Source organism: Miniopterus schreibersii (genome assembly GCF_964146895.1).
Source record: "Miniopterus schreibersii genome assembly, chromosome: 5".
In the NCBI taxonomy this organism is placed as follows: Eukaryota; Metazoa; Chordata; class Mammalia; order Chiroptera; family Miniopteridae; genus Miniopterus; species Miniopterus schreibersii.
In genome coordinates, this window is record NC_138106.1 from 39,183,646 (window position 1) to 39,199,333 (window position 15,688).

At 37.8% G+C, this 15,688-nt stretch overlaps 1 protein-coding gene across 4 annotated transcripts in view; it reads left to right on the plus strand.

The window, feature by feature from the left end:
• The window catches only part of LPP (LIM domain containing preferred translocation partner in lipoma), a 617,231-nt gene that overhangs the window by 366,916 nt on the left and 234,627 nt on the right, over positions 1 to 15,688 (plus strand). For all 4 annotated transcript variants that reach the window (XM_081138106.1, XM_081138104.1, XM_081138105.1 and 1 more), the window contains one exon: positions 4,535 to 5,224. In XM_081138106.1, the coding sequence (XP_080994232.1) occupies positions 4,535 to 5,224 (690 nt within the window). The remainder of the gene's footprint in view (positions 1 to 4,534; positions 5,225 to 15,688) is intronic.

A 15,688-nucleotide genomic window follows, 5' to 3' on the forward strand; every position in this document is an offset into this window, starting at 1 on the left:
TAATGAAGACAGATTCAACAGTTACTGATTATGTATTAACCCCTCTACCATGGCATAAACTTCTGAGAGGCAGGGAGACATGCACTGTTGATTGTATGACACTATCCTCCTCCCAGTAACTTCACAGAGCTTTACATGTTGAAATGTTTAATTAATTACTGGAAAAATAACCACATAAAAATACTGCTATATAGATTCAAGCCTCAGAAAAAATACACATGCACACAGACACATATCCTTGTGAGTTTAATTTTTAAATGTACTTGATTTTCGAAATGAAAATGTTAAATCATGATAAAGACTTTAAGGATTCCTGCAAAAACACAAAAGAAGTGAAATGCCAAAAATACATCCTTGGAAGCTCCAACTAATCCAGCAAGTAGAAAAATTCACTGTGCATTTAATTGAATATGCGGGCCAGGAAAGTGTTGCCATAGCTTTCTTTAACCATGAAGAACATAAATAAATATGCTCTAAAAAGATTCCTCTTCTTTACCCCTTCCACCTCCAATGAGGTAAAGAATGTTGAAAAGGAAAATATATAGCTAAGTGTGCTATTTTCACACATATAGTTATGATATACAAAATACTCATAAACATGCCAGCACATACACAGTGGAATTCATAATAAAGTTGTGAGGAACCTTCTTATCTCCAGAAGAGAATTCTCCTAGTGAGATATTTCCTAGAAGAAAGCATCAGCTCCTGAAATCTTGCCCTGATGCCTTCCTTCAAACACCTGAGGAGTGTTTGAATAGAGTGTGTGTGTGTGTGTGTGTGTGTGCGCACATGTGTGTGTGCCTGCACGTGTGTCCGCATGCAGGTTCCAGTGTAAGTGTGTGTATGTGTTCACCGGGAAAGAAAAAGAGATTTGTGGAAAAGTTGCTTCTAAAGTGTGAGATATACATAAATTATTTTTGTTTGTTTGCTCACTTTATGAAGGTGATTGATTTTCATTTTCAAAATATGTGACTTCTGAGGCATCTGTTTTGGGGGCAGACTTCTTTACAGCTGCAGCACAGAGTATGCCTGTCATTAGCCCAGTTGCTCAGTCACTGTCTCCATTTATAGTTGGGTTTTTAAAGTGTTCCAAATAGGAACTCTGAGTTTCTGCTGATCTTGAGTCATCAAAGAAAAGCTTTATTTCTTCTTTCATTCAGTTCCATCTATGCTGACATTTTTTAAGACTGACATGGTTGATTAGAAAAATCTGACCCTCCAAACTGAGTATTTAAATATTTTAGAGTTTCTTCAGGATATATATTTTAATAAGTTTCTTAATGAGAAAACTGCATCTCTTTCTATTGGGCACTGTTGGGACTACCTTCATGCAGAAGAGAAAGTTCACTCAGGTTGCTTAAATGACAGAAGTAAATTGCAAGTCTTCCCTCTGAAAGACTAATACTAAAAATGGGGGAAAAAGATAACTCTATTCAACAGCCTTCTATAACTTAACAGAACGAAATCTAGAATTGCAAAATGCCTAGGAAACAGCAATTGTGACAAATAGGTTGGAAACATAGCTGTAACAGTCAGGATCCAATAAAAAATAACAACACACTGACACTAGCTTCTCTCGGGGCATTAATTTATAAAGGCCCTCTCTACATACAAGTACAGAGAAGTCATGGGAACAGAGCAGTGATCCGGGACTAGCAGAGTAGGAGTTGTCATTTCCTCTAGGCTCAAGGGCACCAGGGGTGGGAGCAGTTATTTGAGCCAGGAAGGAGAGAGTGCTGTAAAGAAGTCCTAGAGAGGACCAGTGACCCTCTGTGGCAACTGGAGACCTCACAGTCAGCTTGCCAGAAGATATGTGTCCCAAGAGTCTATACATGTCAACAGGGGCACTATTGTTATCTTGGTTTTGACAATGATGTGTTTGCCCTCCATCCGTTCAATGATAATAGCATACCCTAGTCACTGTGACAATAAAAAATATCCCCTCTCATTTCTAAAGTTTCCTTGGCAGTGGGTGGTTTCCTCTGTAGTTGACAAACACTGGAAGTAATATTTTAACCACATGGCACTGGGAATATTTTAATCTTTACCTCTGGACCAACCTAGATCTCCAGAGAGTGTTTCCTCAAAAACTAAATATCTGAATCAGTATACTTTTATATGATGATGGGAACAATATAGTTCACCATTTATAGCCCTACATCCATGTTCCAGGCAAGAAAGAAGAAATGAGAAAAGTAGGAAGGGAGAACCCTAGTTTTCCCAAAAATGTGTAGTGCACATGTCATTGGCCAGAACCATGTCATGTGACAGCTTCTACCTACAAAGCAGTCTTGGCAATATTTTAAGTGGGCACATTGCTGCCCTGAACAAAATTGAAATTCTTTGGGTAATGAAGAAGGGGAGTCTGTATGATGAAGTAGCAGTTAGCAGCATCCATTCCACATGTCTGTTATCTCCTGTGGCGTGGTGTGAGTAAATGACAATAGAGTAATATAAGTCTTGGATCCTCTCTTCCTATACATACTATAATTTGCCTGGAAATTAATAAACAACAAAATTATGGTGCGGTCACTTCTTATATCAACAAATCTAATCATAGTATCTCAGAGCAAAATTAAAACATATCACTCAAATATTTGCCGATTCCTAATAGACTAATGTCTGAGGACAAATGTTTGGGTTTCTAAGCTTTCCCTAAGCCTTTACTTATCTCCCATATAATTACAGCCTCCCATAGTTCAGAAAGAAGGTATTTTCACCTTTGTGTCATTACACCTTCCTAGATCATTCAGCAAGTATTTCTTTTCTTTCTTTTTTTAAAGATGATTGATTTTACTTTTTTCAATTATACTTGACATTCAATATTACTTTATATTAGTTTCAGGCGTACAGCACAGTGGTTAAACATTTACATAACTTAACATAGTGATTCCCCCTCCCCCTATGAGTCTGGCACCATACGTAGTTACTACAATGTTATTGACTATAGTCCCTATGCTGTGCTTTACATCCCATGGCGATTCTGTAACTGCCAATTTGTACTTCTCAATCCCTCCACCTTTTTCACCCAGCCCCCCAGCCTCCTCCCATCTGCCATCTCTCAGTCTGTTCTCCACGTCTATGAGTCTGTTTCTGTTTTATTTATTCGTGTTTTTTGTTGTTCTTTAGATTCTACCTGTAAGTGGAATCACACGATATTTGTCTCTCCCTGTCTGACTTATTCCACTTGCATAGTACCCACTAGGTTCATCCACGTTGTTGAAAATGGCAAGATTTCATTCTTTTTTTATGGCTGAGTAATATTCCATTGTGTAGTAAGTATTTCTGAGTTGAAAGAATGAATGCAGCAGATATCAAGAAGATACAAGAGGAGGAGGCTGCATCTGAGCTATCTTTGGTAAATTACTCTTTCACAGGAATCTCTGATCTAAAATTTAACATCTCTGGTTGTGCTGGAGTGTTTTTTTCTCAACACCCCTCTTTGCTTTTTGTTGTTGTTCCCTCTACCCAGTCCTCGAGTTTTCTTTTTCCAGCACATCCTTTTAGCACTATGGTGACTAAGTCTTTGGATACTTTGAGATCATAGAGCTCCACTTATTTTCTCTTGTTTTTAGTGCTTTTGGTGTTATACATAAAAAAAAAAATAAAAAAATTGCCAAATCTAATGTCATGAAGCTTCCCTCCTATGTTTTCTTTTAAGAATATTATAGTTTGCACTGTTATATTTAGGGCTAAAATTTTGTGTTAGTTTTTGTATAGGGTGTAATGTAAGGGTCCTACTTCATTCTTTTGCATGTGGGTATCCAGTTGTCCCCACACCATTTGTTGAAATGACTGCTTTCCCCCTATTGAATGGCCTTGACACCATTATAACAAATCAACTTGACATGCATTCGATGGTTTATTCCTTGATTCCCTATCCTATTGCATTGGTTTATATATCTGTCTTTATGACACTTCCACACTGTTTTGATTATTATAGTTGTATAATACGTTTTTAGATTGGGCAGTTTGAAATCTCCAATTTTCCTTTTTTTGTGTGTCAAGATTGCTTTGGCTATACAAAGTTTCTTGAGATTGCATGTGAGTTTTAGGATGGATTTTTCTGTGTTTGCAAAAAATGGTACCCTTGGGATTTTCAAAGGATAGCATTAAATCTGTAGGCCACTCTGGGAAGTATTAACTTCTCAACTATATTAAAGTCTCCCAATCCACAAACACGGTTGTCTTTCTATTTATTTGTGTCTTCTTTAATTTATTTCAGCAACATTTTGTACTTTTCAGTATACACGTCTTTCACTTCTTTGGTTACATTTATTCCTAAGTATTTTTATCTTGATGGTATTGTAAATGGAATTGTTCCCTTGGCTTCCTTTTCAGATTGTTCATTGGTCATACACAAAAACGCAGCTGATTTTTCTGTTAATCTCTGAACTCTTAGAAGGCAGGAACCATGCTTTATTTGTATTTTGTGGAGTTAACACAAAAATAATAATTCGCAGTTTTTAATATTTCTTTATTGTCCACGGGCAGTAATCTCTGTTGTTTTCTTTTTTCCTCTCTCTCTTTCTAGGGCTCTGCTGGTGCAACAGCCTCTCCTCCAGTCTCCACCCCTGTCACAGGGCACAAGAGAATGGTCATACCAAACCAACCCCCTCTAACAGCAACCAAAAAGTCTACACTGAAACCACAGCCGGCACCTCAGGCTGGACCCATCCCTGTGGCTCCAATTGGAACACTAAAGCCCCAGCCGCAGCCAGTGCCAGCCTCCTACACTACGGCCTCCACTCCTTCAAGGCCTACCTTCAATGTGCAAGTGAAGTCAGCCCAGCCCAGCTCTCATTACATGGCTGCCCCTTCCCCAGGACAATTTTATGGCCCAGGACCAGGGCACCAGGGTTATAACACTCAACCAGTTCCTATTTCTGGGCAGGGTCTACCTCCTCCAACACGGGGAGGCATGGATTATGCATATATTCCACCACCAGGCCTTCAGCCTGAGCCTGGGTATGGGTATGGCCCTAACCAAGGACGCTATTATGAAGCCTATTGCCCAGCAGGGCCTGTGTATGGGGCGAAAAATGATTCTGATCCTGCCTATGGTCAACAAGGTCACCCCAATACCTGGAAGCGAGAACAAGGGTACACTCCCTCTGGGACAGGAAACCAGCAACCTGCTGGGATGTACCCAGTTGCTGGTCCCAAGAAGACTTATATCACGGATCCTGTTCCAGCCCCCTCTGCACCACCCCTGCAACCAAAGGTAAGAAACTCATTGACATCATGATGGGAATGAAGGGCTGCCTTATCTTACCATGCCTTCCCCAGAAGCCAGAATCTAAAGCAAAAATGTACCTGCTGTTTTAATTTCATTAGAAAGTATAATCCCAGGGAAGCATGAGTGAAGTGGGAAAAGAAGGAGATCCTACTGGGGATAACTTACCAGTGTGGCTATTGTTTAGTATGAGTTGCATCTGCTTGTTCAAATTTGAAAGATCATCTTCCAAAAGATCAGATGAACTGTAGCTGCTCAGGATAATCTTTTTGTGTTGGGGAAAAGGGAAAATCATTATGCTTCCGGCTCTTGTCTCTTCTTGGTCCAAGCTTCTCTGTGAGTCAGAAACTTCCTCACACTTAGACACTGCGTTTACTTGGACACCAAACAAACCTGTAGCATCCCATGCCTTACAGGGTCAGGACATCAACAGATCTGGAGGTGAGAAGTATACAGGGAAAACAGGAGGTGAGCTGCTGTCAGGTTGGGCTTTTGTGATGGTGGTCAGAATTCAAGCAAAGTTGGTACCACAGTGGCTGCTAGGACATAACAAGTGGCCAACAGCCCAGGAGACAAGTGAGGCCGAGGGGATCTAAGGTAATGCGGACACCTTGTCTAGTTTCCTTTGGGAAGAGGCTGTTGCAGTGCAATGGCAATTGTTTATCTCCCCTTGTCTATCCACATTCCTGATCCTCCAAGAGGAATCTTACTGGCTAGACTTTAACCCTATTAGGCAATTAAAAAAATTCTTTATGACAGTTATCTTTTTCATTGTTTGATTTACTTGCAAGCATATACGTCTTTTAAGTCAACATGTTCAGTTATTTCCTTTGGATAGGTAACACTTGATATTACACATACCTACTGGCCTATAACTTTGATTTTCCATGAGTACTGGAACCAGCATGATGATGTTTTCTTTTACCCTGACAAGAGGAGCCATGGCAAATTACTTGGAAGGGGTGAGATGGATAAACCAAGCTAGTTTCCAGCCATTGGGTTGGAACAGAGCCCTCCTTCCTTTCAGTTACAGCTGTGAGAAATCAGAAATAGTTAGAAGCTGAATGGTACTTTGGGGGCAAATTCGATAGAAGGACTATATATATATATATTAATCCTTAACACATTTGATATTGTCTGTTTACAGAAATATTTATTCACGTTTTCAACATTATAACAAAAATCTGTCAGGTCCTTTCTCTCCTAGTAGTGTGTTTACTAAACCATTTTCACATGAAAGTATCTGCTCTATTAATGGTGCTCCAAAATGAATTTTAGGCTCCTTAGAGGAAAAAAACCCTTCCCAGAAAGTGAGGGCACTTATGAATACCTTTTACGTGAAAGTGGGCCAGCCATGATCGTACTCCAACATAAAGTTTCCAAGTTTAAATGTTAAGTGTTTTGGAAACATTGCTCTTGGAAAGCCTTTCTTTCTAAAATCGCTTTATGAAAATAAATGTCAGTACATTTGTTTGTTTGTTTGTTTGTTTTTAAATAAAGCTTGTCCAAAATAACCAATCTGGATAGCCTTCCATTGTTAACATTACAGTGTATTTGCATTAATCCTTTCTGTCCCTCAAAGCAAGCAGTTCAAAAAAATTAGATTATTCAACTTTACCTCCCTTTGGCGCAACTGCAGTAAATTCCCCTATGGTAGATTACAAGTTTAGGTTGGGATAATTGGCATTAACATTTAAGCTCAATTAAGTATGCAGTTTTGCTCCATCCGAAGCAGCCTGACTGTTAAGATGGCTGAGTGATGGTCTTAATGGAAAGAGATGGGCCCGAGTTGTTTTAGGATCCTGTCACTCCACCTGGAGAAACAGACATGAGACAGAGCAGAAGTGTGTCTAGGTGGAGGGAATAATCTTGTCAGAAGTACTGAGTGAGTCTTTGAGTTTCCTGTTTTCCCATCATGTCACTGGGCACTTGGGACAGTCCTTCTTCATTCAACATTAGAACTGATCCAGTGGTGTAGGAAAAGACAACACTTGGATCTAAGATGCTGGGTCCAGCTGCATCACTAGGACGTGGGCTTTGACAGCCTACTCGGGGTGAAGGAGTGAACTTTTATTAACTGCTCACCAGAGAGCACGAAACTTGATTTTCCTTCTTTTTGTAATTTATTCAGGATGATCTATTACATTATTATAGATTCTGGATATCAGTGAATTTCATGTCATTTAAAAAAATTTTTTTGAAATATTTGTTTTTCAACAGTGTCATGTGTTTGAACATCACATTGTGCATTTTAAAAATGAAAATCAAATCATGTACTTTTCTCTGTGATTATTAAGGAGAGTGGTTAGGGGTTGGTATTTAGCCATCTGTCTATGTTTTGGGAGAGGGGAAAGAGGCTGATGAGGCTGCAGATATGTTGTGTGTTGTGGGGGCTCTGGTGACTGAGGGGATGGGCTCTTTCACAGCCAGTCTGTGAGCAGAACACTGCTGTATTCACTGCACCTGTGCACAGAGGACCTTATTGTCCCAATATTGACTCTGCTTAGCTTAGTGGTGTGACTACTGGCATGAAAAATGAGCTCCTAAGTCTAATCCCAGTTCCTCCAGTGACATTCCTCTTTCAGCTTGAGGAAAGCCTCTAGACCTCTTTATGTCACGCGTCTAGCCTCAGTAAAGTGGAACATCATCTTCTCTAATTAATTAATGATTGCAGAGGGCTTGGAAATTTCCAAAAGCGGAATAATTGCCAAGTGAGGACTGTTCAGTTTTCACTGGCTTTCCTTTATTTCCAATTTTTAGTCACTGATGGAAAACTTACCTTCATGCCTTAAAACAATGATGTTTTGTTACCTTGAGACATTCTGAAGAATTTGGCCTTTAACTCTTAAGGAAATTTTTTTAATGAAGTAAATAAATCTCCCCTGTACTTGAGATGAGTTGCTTTTATTTCCTACATCATGGTGCAATTAAAAAAAAAGAGGGAAAGGAAGGGAAGGAAAAGGGCAAGAAAGAAAAGAGAAAAGAAAGAAAAGAAAAAAGAGGGGAGTGAAGAAGTGAATGAAGAAAGGAAGGAAAACAGAAGCTGCAGGGCTTGGAGGACCATGATTATATTTGTGTTCCTATAATGTGCTGAGCAGAGAATTTGCATACCACAGTAGACCATAATGTGTTTCCTGTACCATCTGAGCTGAGTTCCTTGAAAAATATTATTATAAGCAAGCCTCTATGAGAGAGAAATGTTCCCCTCTCACTTAAAATCCTCTTAAAGAAATAGCAGAATCTTCTCTCTTTTTTTATAAAAGCTAATATCTGCATGTTGTGTAGTCCACAGAACGCCTGTCCCATGCATTGTCTTCACATCCCTGGGAAGTGGGGTGTGTGTTTTCTCCAAGATTCAGATAAGGTGAGTTAGCTGAAAGTCCCAGAGCCAGGACCTTGGGGGCCAGTCATCACTCTGGTCCGGAGTGGCCGGGCATCCCTAGCACCCACTCCCTTGTCATGAACCTAATCTGTGTCAGCCTCAGGTCAGGTAAAGAGACAGTGATGTGCCCCATACTGTGTAAAAAGCACTGATGCTGTGCATCCCAGGAAAAGTAGAGAGGCCCACCTCATGTGGGAGTTAGGTTAACTTCGAAAATCATCTATTACCAAAATTTCCTTGGAAAATCCTTTAGGAAGGTGAGGCCTTTGGAGAACAGCAAACTGCCTTTCAGTAAACTTGACAAAGTTGTTGTTAGCTTTTTCAGACTTGAGTAGATCACTGCTCTTCATTTAGTTTTTTAAACTGGGAATATTTAATAGGTCAGAGAAGAGAGTCAAGGTGATGATCCCTTCACGTGATCATTGTTGAAGGGTCTCTAAAGCCTGTAATCTGGTAAGATTAAGAAAATATTTGCAAATGCTGATATAGTAGCATTTCACACACTCAAGGAATACTAAAATGTTTAGCTTTTATTTTTTCATTATGGAAAAGAGAAGGCCATAATACAGGGTGCGCCTCCCCAAAAAAGTATGTAACAGCTGATAGTTCAATTTTAAAAATGAGATGTATTTTAATAAACACTGCCTTTATAATTATTCAAAGTGTGTGCATACATTTTTTGGGATGCCCTATACATTGGGTGTATCGCGAAGAATTGATAGTATTTTGGAGAGAACTATCTTTTTGGTAATCCTTGTGCTAAATCTCTCTCAATTCCAGGGTTAGAGAAACAAAAGAGAAGAGATGTTAGGACGAGAGGGAGGACAGATGTGGATAGATGCCTCAGGGCAGTGATAATTCCTGGCCATGTGCAGAGATGCAAATGCTTAAGGAAGCAGTGACAGCAATGTTAGTAACTCCTGTTGCAGAGGGCTACTCAGTTTCCATAGTGCTTTGTGGACCTCACAAAATCCAGGTGCATTAAGCACAGAAGTTGCTTTCTCTCTGGTACTGCTGAGGGTTCGAAAGCTCAGTAAGGAGAGTTACTCAAAAATCGTAAGTCAAGTTTACGGGAGAGCCACAGCTCCAAGCCTGTCTTCTGAAGGTTTTCCTCACGTTTTTCCCCTGGAAAATCATGGATCTTGGCAACACCCACCACTCGATGTGGCTCAGCTGTAGCCCACGTCACAAGTGGACATTTCGTGGTCTCAGGCAGTCGTGGCGCGGTGTCATGAGATGGACAGTGGGAGGGGAAGCACCCGTTAAGTCCCTGCCAGGCTCCCAGGCTTGAGGCCTTGGGGCTACACTTCCTCTTCCTAATCATCCATGCACAACTTGTCCCAAGGTTCTTTCTAATTTCACAATATTTCAAATCTGTTTTCTTATCTAAATCCCCCTTGTGGCTGTCCTAGTTCAGTTCTCATTTCTCACCTGCACCGTTGAAATGTCCTCTTAATGGGTATCTCCACCTCTAATCTCTCCACACCTGTTCATTCTATACAGGCCACCAGATTAATCTTTCTGCCATTGGGCTCTGCCCTTGCCATTAATTGCCTTTTTCAAAACCCTTCAGAAGTTCCCTGCCTGGATTTCCAGTTTTATCTTCCCTTTTTAAGCATCTGGGCTTCCAGCTAAGAATTTATATTCCTAGTTCTTTCTCATCTGTTATTTTGGTCATGGAGTTCTTTCTTCCTAAAATGCCTCCCCAGACCTCCCTGAAATAAATAAAATATTTTGAACCACATTCAAATGTGGTCCAGTAAGACCCAACTAAAGTTCTAATCTCTCTTGTGAAGGATTTTCCCCTTCCTGAAATCGAGTTGTGCATTATTTTACCTTCTCTTGTAGACGTTTTCAGACTTTTCACTATGCTAGAATTGATTATATACCTGACTTCCACCAACCAAAGCCCCAGCGTATATTAGACTTGGAGATTTATGGGATACAGATAGTATCTGAACAACCCTGTTTTCCCCCAGAATGACTAACACAGTGCATAATGCATTCTTGTTTAATGAGGATGCTTGAAGAAACTTACTATGTTCTTCTAAAACGAAGAGTAAACCCTGCTTTAGAACTTAGCAGGCTGTTCAGTAAAATGCCAAAACTGAAATCTACTTTATCAAATCAGTTTACGTGACCTCAATATACACACGCATTGTCACATCACCAACTCTGTATCCAGAGTAGCAAGACAATTTCTGAGGTTCACTGTTGCTCTAACATTTTGCTTTCCTTCTGGGATACATGTGTTTATAAGTATGTTGTTACGTACACAGGGTCTTTTTTACATTTTGCACTTGCCAAAGGTCCATGCAATTTGTTAATTCATATTTTTAATTTCTTCTTTGAGGTTTAATTTACATTCAACGACATGTGTCCATTTTTAAGTGTATAAGGCAGGATACTTTTGATGTGTATATGCCTGTGAAGTCAACACTAAAATCAAAATAGAAATGTTTCAACAACCTGCAGATCTCCCACATGCCCTGTTACAGTCAATGCCTTTTACCCTCGGCCTAGGCAGTCAATCTGCTTTCTAATACTGAACATTTTGATCCTTTCTTGAATTTCATATACATGGAATCACACAGTATGGCCTCTCATGTCTGGGCTTCTTTTACTCAGAATATATATATTTTTAAATTCATCTATGTTATTGTGTGTATCAATAGTTCATTCATTTTTATTGCTAAGTAGTGTTGCATCGTATGGGTATAGACTACATTTTGTTTATCTATTCGCTGTTTTTGAGGCATTTGTTTTTGTTTTTTTCCCTTCTTGAGTTATGAATGAAGCTGCTATGAACATTCAGGTACATGTCTTTGTACATATAGTTTCATTTCTATTGTATAAATACCTAGGAGTGGAATTGCTAGGTCATGGAGTAAGTATTTAATATCCTCAAAAACTGTGAAACTGTTTTCCTAAAGGTACCAGTTTATATTGTCACCAGTAGTGTTTGAGAGGTCCACTTGCACCCCAATCCTGCTTTTGTCACTCTTTAGCTGTTTCATGGTGCATAGATATACCTCATTGTGGCTTATAGTTGCATTCTTCTTTTGACTAATGATCTGGAACACTTTAATTATTCATCCACTTATTGGCCACTCTTAGGTCTTTTTTTTGTGAAGTGTCATCAAATTTCTGGCCCATTTTTTAATTGTATTATTTATTTTTATTGAGTTGTAACAGTACATTACATGCTCTGAATAAGAGTTCTTAGATATATGCTTTGCCAATATTAATTCCTAGGCTGTGACTTGACTTCCCATTTTCTTAATGTTGTTTTCTGAAGAGCACATGTTTTTAATTTTGATGAATCTCAATTTATCACTTTTATCATCTATAATTTGTGGATTTTGTTTCCTTAGCTCTGTTTGCCTCCTCATGGTCACAAATATTTTAGTCTATGTTTTCTTTTAGGTGTTTAACAGCATAAATTAGGGTTATGATTCACTTCTATTTAAGGTCAAAGTTCATTTTTTCCCATTTGTATATCTAGTTTTTCCAGAATGAAAATTTGTTGAAAAGGCTCTTTTCCCCCCTCCTTGAATTATCTAAACATGTTTGACAAAAATCAATTGACTATATATGTGTGGTTCTATCTGGACTTCTCTCAATTCTATTCCATTACTTTATCTTGATCACTGACATTTATAGTAGGCTTTAAAATCAGGAAGTGTCTGTTTCTATCTTTGTCTTTTCAAAGTGTTTTGATTATTTTAAATCCTTTCCATTTCCATACAAATTTTAGCATCAACTTGCTACTTTCCACAAAATAACCTGCTATGATTTTGATTGAGATTTCATTGAGTCTCTAAATCAATTTGAAAAAAAGCTGATATCTTAATAATATTGAGTCTTCTAAACCATGAACATGGTATATCTCTCATTTTATTTATGTCTTCATTAATTTATCTCAACAATTTATTGTACTTTTGCATAGATGTTGTTAAATTATCCAGAAGCATTTTATATTTTGGGTGCTAATGTAAATGGTATTTTTAAATTCAGTTTTGCAGTCATTTGCCGTTAGTATATGAAAATACAATTGATTTTTTTATATTGACCTTGTATCTTATGACCTACTAAGTTTAATAGTTTTGCTGGGTTTTTTAAAAGATATCTTGGACTTTTCTCCCTGATCATTTCATCTGGAAGAAATTGTTGATTCATTCATTCATTTTTTTTTTTTTTATGGATAAGAGTCTACCCATCAACTTTCTGTGTTTGGAAGATTTATTTTTTGACTGGAGAAGAGTTACCTACAAATTTGAAGGATATAAATTGAAAAAAATAAAATAAAACTTTTATCCTTCATTTCTCTAGACCAGCTTATTGAAACTGGTGAGACATAGAAGTTACTTTCAAAATCATTAGGTTATAACCCCTCAAATTACAGATAAGAAAATTGAGACCTGAAGAGTTACAGTTAGTAAGTGGCAGATTTGATTAGAAAACTAACCTTTCTATACCACATTTCCTGTCTAAATTACTTTAAGACCAGTGACATCAGGGGCATTAAAGGATCTTTAAAAAGTGTAATAACAGTTACCAAAAGGAGCTTATCCCTTAGCCTTAGTAAGGCCTCTTAATAATAGAAAAGGCCAACATTCTACTGAGCCTTGATCTCTTTCACATTTGCTCCTGTGAAAAGACAAATTCTTAGAGCCTGTATGATTTTGAGTAAGATCATAATTTCTTCTTTTCAAGATTTTAAGAGTTAATATAAAGATAGATGCCCTAATACACTAAGATGTCTGTTCATATTTATTCATTTTACTTATCTAATCATTTTCATAGATTTAGATATTTTAAAATATCCCAAGTCCCTAACCCTCCTGAAAAACTAAACAAATGATTCTAGCAAAATGTAATTTTTTGTGTTCACAGAGCAAGAGAACTCATTTCAATTTACCAGTGTTTTGCTTTTGTTTTATTTTAGTTCTATAATGAAACAACTATCCAAATAATTGATATGTCCCCCTAGGAATCTCATTTCCTTCTTGGCTGTCTGCAAATACTCAGACTGTCCTATTTCAAAGGAGGGACTATAGTTGTTTCCTTTTCCAGCAAACAGAGAAGCTTGATCATTACTAGTATATCATGATTAGTGGTGAATAGAAACTTTTTGAAAGATTTTACACACAGTATTAGGAAGGATCCCATAGTGAAAGTCAAATACTTGACTTTTCGAAAGTGCCATTGTCTCAGAAATAAACATTTACCTGTCATTTTAGCTCTTTGATTTTCTGCAATATGGAAAACCTAACTTTTAGATATACTCTTAGCATATAATATGCTGCTTGTTCTATTTCACCCTTGGGATTCAATAGATGTTCTTCAGAACATATAATTATAGGTTAGCGCTTTTTTTTTGCAGAAGGTTACTTCCTAAATAGCATTTTAAATATATAATAATAATACATAATATTTTAAATCTCCTCTTATAAAATTTATGAAACTTTTATGTATCTGGGCAACTCTATAACATGTCCACCTGCAACTTGACTATTATCCTATCAATACGAAACACCAGAAGGAGGAGGAGAACTTTGGTCTTTTGACTGCCAGCTCAGTGTTCTTTCCACTCCATGACACTTACCTCCATTCATAGCTCTCTGTGTTTACATGTGTTAGCTCATCGTACAGTTATCCAGTTTAAAGAATAAAACATTGAAGTTGTATTCCTTGGGCATAAGATAGATTTAACATTATTTGAAACCCAAGATTTATTCAACATTTTATCAATAGTCAAGGAGTTGAAATTGTACCCTAAATCTAAGTTCAAGATAATAGTTCCCCTTTTATTTAGTTCTTATAAAGATTTGGTATATTTATATTTGTATAAACATAGATACCATATGAATTTTTTATGTACCTATAGGGGTTATTGTGAAACAGGTAGGATAAGAGGGTATAGGTGTGCTAGTTACATTCTTTATGGATCTTTTAGCTATTACTTGGTCTTCATGATGCGTACATGCAATCTTTTTAAAAACTTTTGGCCAGAGTTGCTATAAAGATATTCATAATTTTTATTAGAGGAACCCCCGTTTGTAACCCTGCTATCCACCCCATCCAAAGGACACAAAGTATTAGTTAAGCAGAATGTCTAGGACAGCTGAAGCTGGCATCGCTACAGAGCAGGAAAGTTGCTAGTGACCAACAGAGATCTGGAGAAGAGTTCAGGAAGGCAGGCTGGCGAATATGGACACAAGCCCAGCAAACTGTAGCCCATGGGTCTAATCTCACCCACCACCTGGTTTTATAAATTATGTTTTATTGAAACTCAGCCATGCTGCCTTGCTTATGTATAATCTGTGGCTGCTTTTACACTACAACAATAAAGTGGAGAAGATGCTATAGATTCTCTATGGTCTTCAAACCCTAAAACATGCACTATATGTCCCTTTATAGAAAAGTTTACTGACCCCTTATCTGAAATATGGAAAGGACTTTGCAAAATTTTGGTTCTCATTAAAATTGCTTGAATATTCCTCAATTATTCTTTTTCTCCAGTAGATACAGAGTTGTGAGCTGGAGGTTTTTGCAACTGTCAGTGGGAACTTGGGTTAAATACCAGAACCAAAAATTAACCTGCTTCTATTTTTCCTAGCCTGGTAAACTCCTTTTCAGCCTTTAATATTTATTTCTAATATTAGCTCCTTGGAGAAGCTTGACCATTCACACAATCCCTCTGAAATTTTTCTCATTCTGTTTTTTTTCTTTTACAATAGCATGCATCTTATTGAATATTTTAAATATGTAATAACATTATTGAGATAAAAGTCACAGACAACGGAGTTAATCCACATAAAATGTACAATAATTCATTTTTTGAGTACATTTATGGAGTTGTACAACTACCATCACGATTTCCTCACCTCAGAAAGAAATCCCATACCCATTAACAGTCACTCCTCGTTTCCCTCCAGCCCTCTGCAACCACTAATCTACTTTCTGTATCTGTAGTCTTGCCAATTCTTTCATCTTCACCTTTGAAGTATATTTAAAATATGATCACTTCTCACCACCCCCACTGGTCCAAGCCCCATTCCATCTTG